Source organism: Drepanopeziza brunnea (genome assembly GCF_022702325.1).
Source record: "Drepanopeziza brunnea f. sp. 'multigermtubi' strain 214-2 chromosome Unknown ctg10, whole genome shotgun sequence".
NCBI classification, from domain to species: domain Eukaryota; kingdom Fungi; phylum Ascomycota; class Leotiomycetes; order Helotiales; family Drepanopezizaceae; genus Drepanopeziza; species Drepanopeziza brunnea.
The window spans coordinates 1160153-1179293 of NW_027094073.1; the positions used below are offsets into that span (position 1 = coordinate 1160153).

The 19141-nt window shown below is 52.3% G+C and overlaps 5 protein-coding genes across 5 annotated transcripts; 2 read left to right on the forward strand and 3 right to left on the reverse strand.

The window, feature by feature from the left end:
- Positions 1-386: 386 nt before the first annotated feature.
- Positions 387-2152, forward strand: L3040_006005 (uncharacterized protein; the record flags this gene model as incomplete). Its single annotated transcript, XM_007294102.1, has 2 exons — positions 387-823; positions 871-2152. The coding sequence occupies 2 exons, from the start codon at positions 387-389 to the stop codon at positions 2150-2152; spliced, it is 1719 nt and encodes a 572-aa protein (XP_007294164.1).
- A 1761-nt stretch (positions 2153-3913) lies between these two features.
- On the reverse strand, positions 3914-4432 carry L3040_006006 (uncharacterized protein; the record flags this gene model as incomplete). The annotated part of the gene is made up of 2 exons (XM_066156109.1): positions 3914-4019; positions 4095-4432. The coding sequence occupies 2 exons, from the start codon at positions 4430-4432 to the stop codon at positions 3914-3916; spliced, it is 444 nt and encodes a 147-aa protein (XP_066011259.1).
- Positions 4433-6536: 2104 nt separating this feature from the next.
- Positions 6537-7438, forward strand: L3040_006007 (uncharacterized protein; the record flags this gene model as incomplete). Its single annotated transcript, XM_007294100.1, has 3 exons — positions 6537-6680; positions 6752-7057; positions 7190-7438. The coding sequence occupies 3 exons, from the start codon at positions 6537-6539 to the stop codon at positions 7436-7438; spliced, it is 699 nt and encodes a 232-aa protein (XP_007294162.1).
- Positions 7439-8479: 1041 nt separating this feature from the next.
- On the reverse strand, positions 8480-9667 carry L3040_006008 (uncharacterized protein; the record flags this gene model as incomplete). The annotated part of the gene is made up of 2 exons (XM_007294099.1): positions 8480-8906; positions 8997-9667. 2 exons carry the CDS (start codon positions 9665-9667, stop codon positions 8480-8482), a joined length of 1098 nt encoding a protein of 365 aa, XP_007294161.1.
- A 5109-nt stretch (positions 9668-14776) lies between these two features.
- On the reverse strand, positions 14777-16200 carry L3040_006009 (uncharacterized protein; the record flags this gene model as incomplete). Its single annotated transcript, XM_007294098.1, has 3 exons — positions 14777-15389; positions 15444-15924; positions 15978-16200. 3 exons carry the CDS (start codon positions 16198-16200, stop codon positions 14777-14779), a joined length of 1317 nt encoding a protein of 438 aa, XP_007294160.1.
- Positions 16201-19141: the final 2941 nt, after the last annotated feature.

Genomic DNA, 19141 nt, shown 5'->3' on the forward strand with positions numbered 1-19141 from the left:
TATAGCTCTTTGAGCGTTCTCCAGATGATATGAGTTTCTGAAACTCATCATGGCTGCGGCCCCAAAGCTGCCAGTAGCTCTTTCTTCCAAGTAGGCTGCCGAAACTACCCAAAGTAAACTTACCAATTCAGCTTTGAGATCAGATTCGGGCGTCTCTCGTCGCGCCACTTATTCTCTTCAGCTTCCGATCATGATAGACAGGTAGTTTTCCGCCTTTGAAATATCTCTTCTTTCGACATATCTCTTCCTTCGACACATCTCTTCCTTCTCGGCCATTTACCCCACAAACTATCACGTGCTGGGCTATCTTGGCAGATCAGCTAGGTACGATGGCCAAGCTCAAGAACGTATCTACTCCGCGACGGGGGAAACAAGGCAGATCCATCATGTCAACAGGAGTTGATGCACCAAAGAGGGAAACCCCTATTCTTCCTCCGCCCAGCTCCATCCCCCAGAAGCGCGTCCTCGAGGATGACCACGTCCCCGCCGTATCCTCCCCGTTGAACCCCGACTTCAAGTCCAGGGCGCAAGATGATGCTCCCCTCGCGCGCGATCGCGTCTCGAGAGCAAAGAAGGAATCACTGAAGAAGCGCGAGTCCAAGGCAGGATCTATTGCGCCAGACTCTAGCGCGAGAGCTGCACCGGACCCCAAGACCGGCGCGAAAAGTAAGAAGAAGGAGGAGGCACTGGAGCCCGTCCGGTTATACCTACCTCCGCCCAAGCCCTCGGATTTCGAGCCACCCAGAGGACCCATATTCATACCAGCAGATACCAGACCGAACGCCCAAGGCCTCGAGATCACTTTCAATGAGACCACCGACCAGTGAGCTGCTCGAAATTGGGTTGTTTTATGGCAGCTAATTGTCACAGTGTCTATAACAAGAAGAACTTCCACTACACCCACTGCATTGCAGACCCCGCCTTCCCGTCATCTCTCTTCTACCGACAGACAGAAACCGAACCCTTTGGCCCGCGATTGAACTTCGAAGACACGTCTACCCATATGTTCCTCGATGAGTCCGGCAAGCATGTTACGACGGACAAGGGCTTCAGAATGGCGAAGTCGAATGTGTGCGTCCGGGAGGGACGATGGTACTACGAAGTTAGAATCACCAGTGGGATTCCGAAGCGGAAGTCGAGCACGCATGGTAGTGGAGGCGATGGTTCTAACGGACATGTGCGTATCGGCTGGGCGAGACGGGAAGCTACATTGGATGCGCCGGTTGGGTTTGATGCCTACAGCTACGGAATCCGCGATGTTGCAGGCCAGAAGGTTTTCATGTCGCGACCAACCAATTTCTTTCCGAATAACGAGGATATCAGAGAGGGCGACGTTATTGGACTGGAGATCAATTTGCCTTCCGAGTCACTTCATCGCAAAGTTGTGGAGGGCCAGTACAATCCCGCGGTCGACCTGGAGGACGAGGGAAATGTGGGGATCGAGAGAGCTGATATCGTTCGCGACCGGGTACCAATTCGATACAAGACACATTTGTATTTCGAGCAGGTCGAATACCATGCCACGAAGGAGCTGGAGGAGTTAATGAACCCTTCTCCGGTCATTCAATCAACCGGTGGAGTGGGAGGATCAGCGCAACAACCTGGACCAACACACCCAGTGCCCTCTCTCCGTACCCTTCCTTATTCGAACATCAAGGTCTACAAGAACGGAGACTACGTTGGCACGGCGTTCAATAACCTACTCGCTTTCCTCCCGCCAGCCTCGAAGCCTTTGATCCAGGTTGGAGGAGCCAGAGAAGGATTGGATGATGGTATGCTGGGATACTACCCTGCGATATCCGTCTTTAGAGGTGGAGCCGCCGAGATCAATCTTGGTCCGGACTTCTGGTGCCCACCACGCAGCGAAGGAGAAGCCGAAGATGAGGCTGACAGGACTGGAAGCGATCAAACTAAGACGAAGAAGAAGCCACCGAAGCTCCGAGCAGCTGGCGAGCGATACGAGGAGCAGATCGTGGAGGACATTGTGTACGATATGATCGACGAGGTTAATTACTGGATGCAGGACGGAGGCGTCAGCGGAACAGAGGCCACAAACGGCGTGCGCTCTTCTTTTGCTTCCGTCCACAGCGGAATTTCTGGCGGCGTTCTGGGCTCTGAGGAGATCAAGGAGTTGGTTCAAGAGGACGACTGATTTCCGCTTGAGAAACATGGCGTTTTACGATAGCTCATGTGTGCATTTCCAAACCCTGCTTAAAAGTCATAGCGAGGTCGGCATGCGAGACTAACTGGAAATTCAAAACGGGGAGCTATGCTACGGACCTCGTGCTACGAGACAAGACGAGGAGAAGATGCAGCTTTGTAATGAAGGGCCAAAGATGGAAGTGGTAAAGGGGTGATAGGCAAGATAAAAAGTGTGCAGAACAGGTCGTCAGAGGGGCTGGGCACGGCTCTGGATAAGATGTCTCTCCACCGCAATAAGGGGTAGATAGACTGCCACAGCCACTTAATTGAAACCAAATTCTCAAATCTCACCCATCGATCTGGAGAACCCCAGAGCTTCAGCACTGTTGCGATTTGGAAGTGATAGATGCAATTTTTGGGTGAAGGGGAAGGGAAGCAGCACATCTTAACAGCCTCCTTTTTTTTCCACTTTTCCAACAATTTTTTTTTCCAGCCCTGAAATGCCACTAACTCCTACACATACCCAAGTACGTCTCTCGATCTCGTCAAATTGGTTGGTGTGGCTCAGTGGTAACACTTAAGAGGCAGTAATTTCCGGAAATGATATCCCAAGACACCGTAATCGAAATAACCTGTTCAGTCAGGTTTGTAGATTGGACCCCCTCGATACGTGGGTGTCCAGTTGAGTTTTGGTATTTTTTTGGTCGGTGGTTAAAAACAAACATATGAATTTTCTTTTTCTTTCTTTTTTGGGGGGGGGGCGGGGGCAGACTTGCGATTCTGGCCCGTCCCATATCGACGGACGATTGAACTCTGCGAACGGTATTCGGGCATCTGTTTTTTGGCACTGTTGCCGTGATCCAGACTACCCGGAGCGCTTTGGTACAGGTACATAGATAGCTAGCTGGTCGATTCTGATGACGGGGGTTATGCTGAGGAACGATTGGATTGATGAGGAAGGAGAATATAGTACTACTCCGCACACACTGTAGAAGGTCCGAGGATGGATCATGACTCGGCATCTTGAACGCGCGGGCGGATATATATATATATATAGGTATGTAGTTGGACGATTGCCCTTTCGGATCTGATGCATGCTTTTGCATTAACTGGATACCAGGTCCGCCGCCTCGTTCGACGCTGGTCTTGTCCATGTAACTGAGGAGCATCCCGGTAGATGGACGGTCAAGAGGATTGGAAAGGTGATAAGGGCTCAGCAGGCTTTGCTGAGATCTGGGTATCTCCTCTTTGTTCTTCTCTTGCTTTATGCTACGCGGTGAGTGCTTTGCAATATCTTGCAAGTGTTCAGGACTTCGCAGTGCTTGTCAGCCGTGCCGGCTCGAAGAGGAAGGTTGGCGCTAATGGATTGAACTCTGTTCTCACCAATCTTTCGACGGGGACTTGTGTATCTAAACTACGGAATGAATTATGTTGATAGATTTATTTCGACGATAGACTGAGGAGGAGGGAATTTGGATCATCTCTTCTGTCTCTCATCCACATTCATCATCAGCAACTTCAAAATCTCATAGGCTCTGAGAACCCGATGAGCAAGGCACGTGAATCGGTAGTGATAGAGGTAAATAAAAACAATACCAAGCCAAGCCAACCGACAAACAAGACGACCCCGAAAGTCCCCCTAATGCCAAGAGCCCGTCGATCTGCAAAGCTTGTATTTATTCTAGGTGATCGCTTAGAGAACAACAACAGACGGAGGTACAGCGGTTATGTCTTCCCCTTTTGTCCTGATCCCCTACGGACACGAGCTCAATCAGGCAATAACTTCGCGGTCTCCGCTACCTACCTCACCTCCCCAGGGATACATCGCACAGTACTTCCTCGCTTCAGGGACCCAACTATCACGTGGAGTAAACACCCTATGTACACGCACGTAAACCGTCAACCCCAAGCTTTTCTGCTCGTCGGTGATCCATCGCCATGTAGAGACGTACCAAGAATCGCCTCGCCGGGTAGCATGATAGACGGAGTGTGGGATAGCGAGGATCTCCTGTTTGCTCAGGGGGCCGACGACATTGAAGTCGTACATGAACCAGGCCCGTCCTTCGTTTGGCGCGTCGAGGTTTGGCAGGATGTGCGTCGCATCGTGACATTCGGCCTGGAGGTCGTCCGCGTATGGGCGAGAGAGGATTTGTTGGCAGAAGTCTCGTCCGAGGCGATGAGGTCGTGCGTGCGGGTCTCCTGGGATGTCCGTGACGCAGGCGCGAATGATGACGCGTGTTGGGGTTGGTGTTGGTTTTGGTGTTGGGGTGCTAGTTGGTGAGTTGTCCATGTGTCTTGGTCGGCTGTGGCGGGTTTCGATGCACACCTCGAGGAGGAGTGAAGGAGGGAAGACGGACGGGATGGATAAGGGATGGATAAGGGATGGATACCTGGGAGTATGGTCTCTCTGTTTTCAGTAGAGAGAGGAAGACGAAGATGGAAAAGAGAAACCTCGTCTACAGATGAGAGGGGCAAGCAGTAGTCACAAGGGCTACTTCGTGTAACCTCGTGACCTGAATAGTAGTTATCCCGACAAGTCTCCACACCAGCAGCGAGGAAATGTGTTTCCAGGCTGATAGGCTAATCGAATTCAAGCTTCGCAACTTCTGTATTGCGGTCTTACACCCATTAGCAGGCTCAGCTGGTACATACGACCATAGACTGAGGAGAATTGGGCATCCCGTTCGCTCTGCCATACACAAGCCTCAGATCGGCAGATTAGTAGTTGGGTGGGTGACCACCAGCGAATACCTGCTGTTGTATGTTTTTGCTTTCTGGTCTATGACAGACTTTTGAGTCTACGAAGGATTATCAATCGTACCCACTTACTTCGTAATCCGAATCCAGTTGATGGTCGTGAGTAGTGTTTGTTGGTAACTTCTTTTTTCTTTTCCCGAGAGCAACAAATTGAATTCTTACTCGGATTGTCCGACTATTACATTTTTTGTATTCCATCCATGTCTGTCTTCTATCTTATCAGTGACCATATTGAATTCGACTCCGAGTTCTTTGCTGATGTTGCTGATGTTGGTATCTACCTTCCACAGCCAATTCACTCTAAGTAGCTACTGTCACGGGTCAAGAGGGACTCCGTGAGAAATTGATCTTTTGGCTTCCTTGGGCCCCCATTATCAGTTGTTACCGCCAGCCGCAACCTCTTGCGATAGCTGGTGCATTTGCACTGGAGATATCGCAAATACTGTACTGGATTGAAAGGGGCGAACTTCTGATGCACGCTACGTCGGCGCACATTGAAGGGGAGCTGACTGAGCCCCGCGCGGCGAGACATCAGATTTTTTTACTCGATACCCCAATGCTTTAGCCTTGCACGGGCGCGACTAGTCCAATGCACCAACTAACTACTACAGGTATGGGGGGAGGCGGAAACAATGGTTGCTACCCGCCCCTCTCAATCGTGCACTTGGATAGGGCTGTCGTCTAGGCTGACAGCTCCTTTCGGATCCCCCCTCTTTTCCCCCCCAAGGACGCTCATGTCTTCAGCCCTTCGGTTTTCCACTTGAAAATCTGTCAGGAACACAGCCGACACTCCTTCCCTTCACGTCAGCGCCGACGCGGCGTCAGATTCTTGTGATGCTACACTTCCTGTCACCCGCTCAGAGGATGTCCCAATCCCTGGATCTCTGCAAGTCCGCGCTTTGACGCGCGTCTGTAACAGCGACGATCGGACTTTTGACGGCGGACTGGTGGCAGAAATCTTGGGGATGTCCGTAGGCCTGCCTGGGCCAACCTGCCAGTGCGTAGCGTGCCAGTAGAGGGGGGGGGGGGGGGGGGGAGGGGACGGGACCTGCTGAGGTCGGGGGATGTGGTGGCTAAGCGAGCGAAACCAAATAGGGTTCGAAACATTTAACGAACGTCACAAAATACACCACAACGTCTCCTAGGAGGTCGATGGCTCATCGAACGAGTGACAGCGCTCTCGATCCCTCGTGGCACATTGGCTCTGCAGACATCGTCCGAACGCAGACGGCCGCAATGAAGGGCACCGGTGGGTTGAAACTCTGAGGCTGACAATGGTCCGGGGAGGAAGCCCGAACTCTTTCTGCAGGGTGCAGATGAATGTGCCATGCATGTACCACAAGATGGATCATACCGGTGTTGATACGCAAGCCTCTGACACTAGCATCCTGCAATTGGACGTCCGGGCTGAGTGTTTTGTCTGGAGAAGCAGCTTGGGATCCGTTCAACCTCTCTATTGTTTACATAAATACTCCGACCTCGAGACCGATCTTCTACATCAACCATCATCACCATAATTACCATAATCACCATAATCAACATCATCATCATCATCCTCTTCTCCATACTACATTCAACTCCCAACAACAATACCAACAACTCTCAACCAGACTATACCATACCAGCAAGTTTCCACAATGAAGTTCATCTCCATCACCGCAGTCAGCATCTCGGCTAGCCTTGCCGCAGCAGAATTTGGTCCCGGCGGACCCAGTGGATGGGGAATGGGCGGCGATGGCTGGGGTGGAGCCGGTTTCGGCGGCGGCGAGGCCGACTGTGCTGTTAGTTCTTCCACTCCTCGAGGCTCCTCTCCTTCTTCTTCTTCTCCTTCTCCTACTAACAGAATACTTAGCAACCGTGCTTCTCGTCCGCATTCCCCACGCAAACCGCCGCCTGGTCGAGCGCCTGTGCCTCGCAGAGCGCTCTCGACCAATGCGTTTCTTCGGCCTGTTCGACCTCGACCTCGGCCGCGTCGGCCGTCTCCAGCGTCGCGTCCAAGTGGTGCTCTGCCTTCTCCAGCTGCTCTGGCCAGGGGAACGACTGCTACGGCGGCGAGTGGGGCTGGTTCGGTGGCGGCCCCGGATTCGGAGGCTGGGGCCCTAGCACCGGGACCGATGGGCGTTTCACCGTCACCGTCACGAACTCCAACAGCGCAACCGTAAGCCGCATCCTCCCTTTTCCTCCTTTTCCCTTCTTCTCCTTCCCTCTTCTCCCTTTCCTCCTTCCCCCCTTCCCTCATCAAGCGAGACAAAAAACCCGCCGCATCTTCTCCTAACGCATCCCACCACAGGGCCTCACAACACGCACCGTCACCGTCACCCAATCCACCAGCGGCACCCGCACCCAGACGCGCAGCACCGCCACCCAGACGGGAACCTTCGTCTTCGCCGCGGCCCAGGGCACGGCTGACGCGACGGCATCCGCGACGAGCACCCCGACCAACACCAAGAACGCGGCCGCGCCGGCTATCACGGGCGGTGCGGGCGCCGGCGCGGGTGCGCTGGTCATGATGGCGCTGGGTGCGCTTATTGCGCTGTAGGTACCTAGAGTCAGAGCTGAGCAGAAAGAGATATGAAAAAAAAACAAGGGGGGGGGGGGGGAGCAGCAGAGAGATCTGCCCATCTTATTGATAATAAGCCACGTTTATTTGCGGGCCGAGAAGACGCGAGGGAAAGCGCGTTGGGGACGTTGAGGTTTGCATGTGGGAATACCACGTGCGTTGACTCCGGTGATGAGCGGGTTCTTGTTGTGGGTATCTCTCGCGATGAGAGTAATGAGGATGAGGCGGTGCGAATACGATAATGTCATGTTATGTTATGGCCTTTTTTTTTTCTTCTTTTTTTTTTTTCGTTTGTCTTGTGTTGAGTGGAGTGGTCTGGGTCTGATCTGATCTGATCTGGTCTGATCTGATCGACCTCTTTTCCCTCCTTTCTCTCTCTCCCATTTCCCGAGCGTCTTATATCCATCCACCTCTGTACGTTAACATGCCAAAATCGCTCGTTGGATCTATCCCCTGAGAGGAGGAGGAGGAGGAGGAGGAGGGAGGGTCTCGTTTCCTTTTACCGTAAAGTGATCTCGTGCGAGCAGGGAGGGCAAGATCGAAGTGTCTAGAACATTTTAGAGCCGAGAGGAAGATCTGAACGTCTAGAACGTCGAGAACACGGCCGCCCGCTCTCGATAAAACCTCGTACATAGGTATTGACATTGCCGTCCCGAGGACCCCGCATCCCCGCGCCCGTCTCCGTGATTATACACCGTCTTGTCTGTCTCCTGCTCAATATGTTCCCGGTCCCATTCGCTATGCTATGAGCCCCCCCGTTCCCTCCGGTTGTCCGTCCGGCTTCGCTAGCTATCGACCCTTTTTTTAAATGATTCATTCCGCGCTCCCTCTCTCCTTGCCTCCCTCCCTTTCCAACGCCTGGCGCTCCCGCATCCCATGAACGATAGTGTCGCGGTACCTGCCTACCTACGCACGCACATTACATATATATGCGTACGTGACCCAAAAAAAAAAAGAAAAAAAAAAAATAGATAGATAGATAGATAGAGAGATAGATCAAACCGCCCTCTCACTCCATCTTCAACCCACGGTGAGCGCGCCCCCCATCACAGTCTCGCTCGGCCGTCTCGGCGCCGAGTGGGACGACCGGCGCGACGAGGACGCGCTGTGCCGCCGCTGCTCGTGCTCCTGGTACAGGCGGCGCAGCGCGGAGATGTACTCCGGCCCGGAATGCGACGTGCCCCGGATCTCGCGCAGGCGCGCGCGGATCGACATGCGGCGGTCGCTGGGGGGCGGCACGAGGGACGTCGCGGCGGCGGGGGTGGCGTCCGGCGGCGCGGCGGGGTTGTCGTGACTATTACTGGTGTTGGTTTCGCGATCGGGCGGCGCGGGTGTGGGTGTGGTGGTGGTGGTGGTGGTTGTTGTTGCTGCTGCTGCTGCTGCGTCCGGAGGACTTGTGCTGTCTGAGGGGGGATTGGATGAAGAGCCTGGTTCGAGTTCGTAGCGGCTGTGAGGGAGAGGAAAGGAAGGGAAAGGTTAGCGCTGTTTTCTCTTGGGGCGAAGGAAGAGAGGGGGAGGGAGGAGGGGAGAAGCTCACCAGATGGGACATGTCCCCGAGACGTTCAGGAGCCACGGGTCTACACATGCTGGATGGAATGTGTGGCTGCAGGGGAGGAGGCGGACCTCCTCGTTCTCGACAAAGTCTGCGATGCAGATGGCGCACTCGAAGCCCGGCTGGCGCTGCTCCGGTTCCTCCTTGACCGGATGCCTGATCTCCGGTATGATCTTGTCGGCAGCGATGTCCTCCGCCTCGGTTCGATCGCTGCTGTTGTTTTTGTTATTATGGTTACTGCTGTTGTGATTATCGTCGTCGTCGTCGTCGATGGTGTCGCCCTTCCCGTGGGGATTGTTCCGCGTCGTACCCGAGACGTCCTCTCCCAGCCCGGCCTCCCCGAGCTCCGCATCCTTCTGGACGTCCTTCTCGGAGGTCTCGGTCTTGACCCCAAAGCGCACGATGGGGATGCTTTCCAGCACGGCCATCGCCAGCCCTTTGTTCCGGGTCTGCCGTACCCGGCCTGGAGCTGCCGCCCGGGGCCCGTACCGCTCGGGATGCCGTCGTGCTCGGGTACAGGCGATGGACAGGCCCACGAGGAAAAAGAGGACGAGCAAGCCGGTGATGCTAAAGAAGATGACGATCGCGAGGGTAGTAAAGCGAGGCGTCTGCGGCCCCGCGTCCGGTAACGCTGAGGGCGTCGGCTGGGAACTCATCTTGCTGCGGAGTATACGTCCTCAGTGATGAGGTAGTAGGTACTTAGGTACTCGATTGCTTCTGCTGCCGGCCAACGGTGTGTGTGTCGCGCGCATAAAAGGGGTTTTCGATGTCTGTGAGGTCTGTGGTTTATGATCGGGACGATGGGGGGGATACGATCTGCCTCTATCTAATGCGAAACAATTTCCAAAACCCGCTCTCTATTTGATATATATCAAATAAGCTATGGACGTATTGGGGGGAGCGGAGAGCGGGTGGTAGGAAGTAACAGCTGCGGGCTCGAAACCTAGGTATGACGGACGTTGACAAAAGTCCCGGTGGCTGAGTTCGGGAGACCAGCTAGAAATTCGAGAAACGGCTTCCAGTGATGGCCATATCTGCATATCTAAGCACTTTTGTGTAGGATACAAGCATTCCAACCTCGGCCTGCCACCGACCTCTGGCCCAACTTCCAAGCCGGCGGGCACTCGGCCAGACCGTACCCAAAGTATAAATACCACCACGGCTACGTCGTACGGAAAATGAAGGACGAGGATGGCCGAAGTCTCTTAAACGAGCCCCGGGTAGCCAGTCACATACCTGGTGTGTTGGGTAGCGTGACCATCATGCACTCCAGGGGATCCAGGTCGGTTTGTAAGTAAATAAAGACTTCCCCCTACAGTACCGACAGTAGTAGTACGGAGCTCACCCATCTGGCTGCACAGCCCCCCGGTTTGATTCGCTTAACTCGAATAAGCGAGTGCTCTCTGCTCTGGAGTCTGCGCTCCGAGGAACCCGTCCGTACTGTATGTAGTCCCTTATGATGCCGCCGCCAATTTTTTCCCCCTCTCAACCGTCTGCGTCTGCAGAGTTTGCCGTCCCAACCCGGGATCGGGAACGACCCGAAGCCGGCTGAGAGACGACGCGGGTTCCGTCGCCGGTGGCAGAGGGGAAGTCAACACGCTTCTTTCTCACTTGCCAGCAGCAGGGTGCAGGATCGTCGCTTGTGTGTCTCGATTCATTCTCCACCCCCGGCGTACCACTCTCCGTACTCGGCTCAATAGTTTATTATTAAGGCTCTTTATTAAGCACTTTAGACTTTCGAAGCTCGTCCATCACTTCGAGATAAGAAGGCTGGCAGCAGAGTGAGCTAGGTAGTACTACGTATAGTACGTACTACGTACTACGTACTACTAGTAGCTGCTGGTGCTTGGTCGGTCCTCGGTCTGGCGACGTCGGTCCATGTATAGAACAACACCTGCAACGCACCACGTCTTACCTAGAGGGATTTCCGCCGCCCCGTGAAATCCCACTGCGCTCGCTCAGTTTTATTTTTACCACGTCCCATATCCGGTGTGAAATCTTTGCTAAATCGAGAACGCCAGGTCCGCTGCAGATCTGTCGCGACGAGAAGCAGGGTCTCCGTATTGCGGGTCTCGATTAGCGTTTAATACAGTATGATCTGGTACTGTAGAACGGGCCTATCTCGGGTGGCAAGGGCTATATTAAAGTCCCAGTGCTAAATAAGATACCTACTCGAAGAGAGATTGGAATAGGAATTCGAGATGGGAGATTGGAGATTTCCCGCGCATCGACATCGGTGGAATCATGATTATCATTTCGCATTTCGGAACTGCTGATCCTCAGCGCTGCTCTACTTATGCCAGCCATGTACGTAGTATTTATTCCCTTGTGCGCGTCAAGTACCACGGTACAGGCTTAAGTATTACCCCTCGAGGGTGCCTCGAAAGTTTGGTTTCCACTTTAAAGCCCCTGGTTATCCTCCCCTCGAGGGGTAATAATAAGTACTTACGCCTGTCCCGTGGGTACGTGGTACTACTACTACGTACTACGTACTACGTACTTGGAAGAGTCTACTATCCCCTGCATTATAAATAGTTGCAAAACCAGGGACGGTCCCCAGGGTCCCAAGGGCGGCACAGGCCGAAACACAGCGTACAGAGTAGTAGTAGTAGGTAGTATTTCTAAAAGAGGGGGGAGATGGCAATAGAAACCCGTGTTCTTTTATCGTTCAGCTCACGCGCCAGCTGGAGGTCTGCCTCTCCATCTCGCTAACTCGCGCGGCCCGCATACTGTATCTGTCTACCGTACCTTACTTAGCATATCCCCCGACCCCCCCCTCCGCTTCCCTCTGGATTTTCTGAGCTTCGATCTTACTACGTAGAATCGCTCGAGAAGCGCGATGCGAATCGCGTCTGCCTAACCCAATCTGACATGGTCAACTCTGATTGTGTGCATATAGTTTCCATTTAGAATTCCGTTGTGTGCAGCGGCATTCACTGAGTTTCGAGTGTTTAAGGCCGGCGGCGACATCCTGACCCGCCATGTTCGGATCTTCTTTGGCCTTCCCTTTCACCTCTCTACTGTACCGGTAGGTACTTGAGGTGAGCCTTGGCGTCCTCGACGGACAGCTAGTAGTAGTAAGTCGCAAAGCTCAAAGATTCTTTCCCCTTCCCCCTTTTTGCAAGAGAGACAGGGCCGTCGAGGTGGCACGAGTCAGAAGACAATCAGACTCAAGAGTCTGCCTATCCGTGCAACCCTTGGAATCCTTCCCGCCTTTATTTCTGGGGAGGGGATAGTGTACCTACTACTAGGTACTACGTACAAGTGGGAATAGCATAGGGACGTAGTACCTACTACTACAAGTACTACGTACTACTAGAATCAACGTTATAGCCAAGGGTTTGCTAAAACGGACCGCTCCAAGAGTTAGCGTGAAGATCAGTGATCTGCTTACGTACAATACGAAGCTATTTCCGTGCTTTGGCTTTGGGCTCGACACGATCATGCAAAAATAGATAACATATCTTACTGTGTGTATACCGGTCCATTGGCAATCATATGTGTATCGCGTCGTTGCCGCGTTCTAAAGAATAGAATTGTCGGCGGTGTATGCGAGATCACATTCAAGAGATTCCGCGGGGGGGTTTTTTTTGTTTTTTTTTTTTGCGGCTACGTATGCCGAGCGAACACCACACCATACCAAGCAGAGTCATTCATATCTTTCGTTATCTACGTACGTAGTATGCGGCTATGCCTTCCTCCCATTCTTCTCCGCTATTTCCAAGGAGAAGGGAATAGGTACTACTACTACTACTACTACTACTACTACTACGTAGTATTTCAAGGGTCGACGGTCGGATCTATCCCCCACGTCCGTGGCTACGAAAGCTTCTTTCGGTTTTCCTATCTAAGCTAAGCTTTGACATAATGTTCAGCTGATACGTAAGAATAACAAGCAAGGTGGGAGAACAGGCGGACAGACCACATCCGATCTCTTCCAGCTCCTCTGTTAAGTACAGAGCGCATCCATCGCATTATCTACAAGTAGTTGGAGCTGTGCCGTGACCCAAGGCCGGGCAGCCGTAACAGGCAAGGCACGACAGGACCATACAGTAGTATTCAAAGAGCCTAATATAAATATTTTCGCAAGTCAGCAATACAATACTGTACTGTATATTCGTTAACTTTATTTACGCCCTCACCGTGCATACCAATACCATCGACTTCAACACGCCCACTTCACTAGCCTCGAGACCGGCAAGAAGCACGACCCGTCCTCCGCTCAAATCTCGCGGGCCTGTCCTGTTCCTTTCGTCTACGTACCACATACCTTTCTTTACCCTTCAACAGCGTCCGACAGCTGGGCTTCAATCAGCGCGCCTCTCTTACCACCACGCCCTGCGTTCCGGCCAGCTGCTCCCAGTCAGTCCAGAGGCCGTGAAACCTACTCAGGACACGGCTGAGTTGGAGATCACCACAGGCCAGGCCAGGTGAAGCGACATCTCCATCCCATCCGGAAGCGTTCACCCCATACCTGTTCCGGGTCCCGGCTCGGCAACAACAGGCAGATCTCAGAGGCCAGACCTGCCTTACCTTACCTCATCTTGCCTTACCTCATCTTGCCTTACCTCATCTTACCTTACCTCATCTTGCCTTACCTTACCTTACCTCATCTTACCTACATAATCCACCCGCGGGGAACCTGGAGAGAGACAAGCCTCTCACAGCCCTTCCAAAGTACGTAGTACCCCAGCAGTAGCGCTGTCATGTCACCATATTACGTAGTGCCAGGCCTCGCTGCGGATTCCATCCACCCAGACCGCTCGCTCGCTTAGTATTAGCATTACTGATATCGTACCGTACCGTACCGGTACTTGCATTGCCAGCGACGACCGACTTGGCCACAAGCCAACAATCGCCCCGTGAAAAGTTCTCGGAACTAATCAAGAGCAATGCTATCCCTTTTTTTTAAAAAAAAATAAAAAAAAAAATAAAAAAAAAATAAAAAAATAAAAAATAACAATATATACATATAATTAATTCTCCCATCAGTACAAGACCCGCAGATAGACCAGCGCCAAAGAAACAAAAGTTCCCACTTTTCAGGACATCGCCCGCGCAACACGCACACTTGCCAGCGGTCGTCACCAGCCCACTTGGACTTTAACTCCCGCATCGCAAGCAGCCTCCACCAGCAGCACCGCGTCTCGTCCGGACGTCTCAAGACCTGGCTCTCGCCAAGCGCGGAACACGTGTACCTACCTACCTAGACTCCCCAACGATTCATGATCGGGGCCGCAAAGCAGGGCCCAAAGGAGGTTGTGGTGGATGGATGGATGTAGTGGATGGATAAATGGATGGAGCGGTGTTGTGTTGATACAGGAGCAGGAGGCTGGACGGTCCGCATGGCGTGATCTTTTAGGAGTCTGCTGCTTGGATGAGTGTGCATAGGAGAGGTGGTCTTACTGGCGGTCATGGCTGATTCGATTGTGAAGATGCCGTCGATGGTTATTGCGCCGTTGGCTTCGGTAGGGAGAGGCGCGCGCGAGGGATCTGGGATTGGAAGGGGCGAAGAAGGGGGTGCTGTTTGCTAGCGCGGATCAATGGGAGGCGGGCGAGGTTTGAGCGGGCCGTCTTTTACATCGCGTTCAGAGCACTCGTCGGGTAGGAGAGGGGAGAGATAAGCTAGAACTTCAAATGAAATTGCGCGAGGACGCAGTGGGTGGGCAGGAAACGGGGCCCGGGAGTATCGACATGCTCCTTCTAACCAAAAATGACTCCCAGACCTAGATAATCTAACGTGAAATTGAAACCACTCCGTCCGTCTACCCCTCGACCAGTGTCCTCAGTGCCTCAATCTCGCCTTTCTTCCACTCAACCACTTTCCCCTGCCACCTCTCTCCCTTCCCACCACCCTTGATGGAGCTCACAACCCCTTTCATCCTCTCGGTAAACGACTCAACCAGCCCCTTCTCACCGACCAAGACAACGGCACCGCCGCTCTTTCCCTCCCCGGACGCCAGGACCACCAAACCTCCCTCTTCCAACTGATCCTTCACCTCAAAACACACAGAGTTGATGAAATCCAACCCTGGTGATGGACGATACACCCAGGCCTTCTTCCCAGCGGCCAAATCGGCTTTCACCCTCTCCCCTTCAAATTTTGCAATCTCCAGGAGCAGTTTGTTCGATTTCCGGTTCAGGTCCGAGACGTTGTCACTCATTCTCTTGACGCTGGAGAGGACGTCATCGGGGGCTGTTCCAGAAGACAGAATCCCGCCGATTGAACGCAGGGAGCGGATCGAGGATGTAGCGAGTCTTATCGCTCGGTCGCCGGCGGTGAAGAACATGCGCGTGTTGGTACCGCGGATGGACTGCGTATGGTGAAGGAGTATCAGTGCGATGTGTGACGTTTGGGCCAGGTGGGTCCCGCAGCATCTTTGGTGCGTTAGATTGTGGGGATCAGAGAGGGGTTTAATGAAGAGGGCATACGGATTCTCATCAATATCAGCAATCTTGATGACCCTCACCACGCCCTTCTCCTTGTCGTAGTCTCCGGGTAGGCTATCGGATTTAGCATCATGAGGCGTCGTCTCGACGGTGATTTGATGGTTGTTGCGGATGGCCTCGTTGCATTTCTCTTGGATGATCTGCATCTCCTCCGCTGAGGGTTTCCGGGGCAGGTCAACATAGTTGACGTCGTTCTCGGCACCCATCCCCCATCCGAGAGTCTCCAGATTATCATATCTGTCCATGACGGCGGAAAGGAGATGCTGGCCCGTGTGCTGTTGCATGTGATCCCATCGCCGCGAGAAATCTACATCTTGACGGACGAGAGTTCCAGGCTTGAGCGGCTTTGAAGATCGGTAGATGCATCGTAAACCTTGTCGCTCGATCACTTTGATCGCAATTGGCTCCTCCGGGGGAGTGCTCAGAGGGGTCAGAGTACCATAGTCAGTCGGTTGTCCGCCACCTTGGGTATCAATCAGCAAATGCCAAGTCACGTGGAGCTTGAGAAACCCATACCCTCGGGAAACAACACAGAGTCGGCACACTCGATCAGCCATGACTTGGAAGGTTCCTCGGGCGCTGCATTCTTGGAGGACTTCTTGGAGCCATTGGCCTTGGCTTGTGGTGTATGTTCGATACACGAGACAACCTCGGACTCTAGAGTTCGGAGATAAGAGTCGTGTTGGCAGGCAAGGTCGCCAACGACCTTTGGGCTGCAGTTTTTTTCTAGCGTAGGCATCCTGAAGATATGAGGCCAACAAAAGACTGCGAAATGAGGCTTCTGAGAGAAAAGATGTTGACGACCAACGCGAAGGCGCAGATTGATTGATATGAGGCGAGGGCCTGGCGCTAAGCGAGCCTAGGCCAGAGTTTAAATCGACCTCGATTTTGACAACGACCAAACTCCTGGGATGCCAAGTGGCAAGACAGACGAGGTAGAGTGCATTTGTTCCCTGGCTGAATGCTGAGAATCTACGTTACAGAAGCTTATCTGACTGTAGGAAATTCTTGATTCCTTTCCCCCTTCCCCAAGGAATTTCCTGCACACCTACTGCTCGCTACCTTACAACACAACTTGTACACTCCGAGGGAGGACATTCAATACTATAAAAGAAAGCATGCATGTGGATCGTTTCCTGCTCCGTACTGAAAAAAAAAAAAAATGGACCCATAGTTACCAATACTGATCAAAGTGGCGTTAATCGATAGCGTTGGTCAATTCCTGAGCTTGCTCTCAATTCTCGCTTTCCGGGTCCCATAACTATAGCGCCAGCATTTTTTTTTTTTGTTAATTGGTATATCTTTTCTCAAAAACTATAGCGGTCAAACACGGGCATAGGACGCCTAGATCTGGGCTATAATGTAACGAGTCCATCTGATTCTGTACTGGGGGAGATTGAATACACCTGTAGTCAGCAGCTGACTTGGCTATCGCGAAATTTACATTTGGGCATTAAATAACCATGTAAGTACAAAACTGTCACATACGACCATAGACTGAGGAGAATTGGGCATCCCGTTCGCTCTGCCATACACAAGCCTCAGATCGGCAGATTAGTAGTTGGGTGGGTGACCACCAGCGAATACCTGCTGTTGTATGTTTTTTTGATTCACTTTTGTCACCATAGATAGGACTTGACGGATCGCATCATCTCGAGCCAACGAGAGGCTGGCATTGTCAAGTCAAAGCGAGTCAGCTGCCTTCTATCACCCTTTTGCACAGCAGAAAGATAAGTCGAGAGAGTAAGCCAGTGAATTGCCAATTCCCAACAAGCTCCATCTCTCCAACTTCACTCAACTACCTACCAGCAGGCGAATCGATCCCCACGCCTCTCTTTCATACTCCCACTACACTATAAGAACTTGAGGTACAACAGAAAGGCGTAAGCCATCCGCTCGCCAACTTTCAGGCAGGAATGGCATAACCTCGAACCCCCACCAACTCGAGACGTATATCCATCTGCCTGTATACCAATTTTCAAACACTTCGCTGCTAAAATCCTTCCAACTCTCATCTTTAATCATGGATTGAAGGCAGATTAGTAACATGAAATAATGACTTCAGCGAACAAGCTGAACGGGTATACAAGCACAGCTAACCTTCCTCGCACTGCCGCCATCTGAAATCTTGCTATCATTGTTGCCATAATCTACCTATACTTAAGAAAACAGAACAGCTCCATCGGTGCTTCCAGGGACCAGGATATGGGCCAGGCGTTGTGCGTGTGGCCTGGCCACCTTCCTCGTTAGCCTTCCCCTGTCTTCCCTCTTTCTCTGATCCGCAAGTCGAGTGGCAGAAAAAGCGCGCAGGGATTCTGATGTTTCTGGGCGACCGGAAGTTGGTAGTTCGAGGGCAGACAGGGCTCATAGGTATCGGATCAGGTTCGGGGGAAAGTTTTCGCGGGGGACGGCTTGCGTGGATGGGAAGCTGGGTTTGCGTAGCGTATAGGAGCGGTTGATGTTTTGTAATGCTTTTTTTTTTCTTCTTCTGCAGGGCTAGGGGGGTGGTTTGTTGGTTGCTTCAGCCTTATCTACAGTAATACCCGTAGAGAGAAAAAGCGAGATGGGGGAGAGAGACAAAGAGAGAGAGAGACGCTTTCTTTACCTACCATTGCAGCGTGAATAGCTAGCTAGCCTCTCACCAACTTACATACAATCGCGACGAAAAAAAAAAAAATATGAAACTCCAGCTAGGCCCTCGATCGGGGGAAGCTCACTTGCTTGCTAAGTTAAAAAAGGAATAAATGAATAGATAAATAAAGCCCGTTGAATCTCCAAACTTCTAAGTCCCCTCTCCCAGTCTTATTATGCATAGAGAGAGAGAGAGAGAGAGAGGAACGGAAAAGGAGAGAGACAAGAAGAGAGAGAGGATCGACTCGCCATTATCCATGCCAATGCTTACTCACTCACCCTCTCCCTCTCTCCCTCCCTCACTCACACCCGCCACCAGACAGGAAGAATATACGCACTACGCAACGCAGCTGTGGAAAGATTTCCTGTGCAGCCAGTCACCCAATCCTCAACTCCGCCCCGCTCTCAACGCAACGCAACACAACGCAGAGATATACATCAAACGAGGAAGAGTAGGATCCAGGGTCGAGTAGAAGGCCAAGGATGAGTTTGATCATCTCTACTCGCTGCCAATCATACAATTCACTCACTTACCCACCTCTCCCACCTTCCCTCCCCCTCAACCCTCCCTCATATCCCTCATATCCCTCATATCCCTCATATCCCTCATATCCCTCATATCCCTCATATCCCTCATATCCCTCTACCCACCTCCTCTACCCACAGCCCACAGCACACAGCACACAGCACACAGACCCACCTCCAAATCTGGTCGCGAGAGCGTTCAATAGCGTGATGTGATGGGATAGTTTGGTAGGAGAGGACATTCAAAAGGGAGAGAAGGCGGCCTGTTTATATATACCTAATTATCTCTGGACCACTTCCGTGCTTCCGTGGGAAGAGGACTAGCTAGCTATATCTGCTGGCAGCTGCGTGAATAGGTAGCCGTGACAGTATCCAGCTCATTACTCTGTAAATTAGACAACGGAGACTAGAGCACAGCGTAAATAAGCGCTAGCAGTAGACGGAAAGAAAAACAGTAATGAGCAAGAATTAAACATAAATTTCGTAACGTTGACACTTGCATATAAATAACTGGTCTCTGTAGA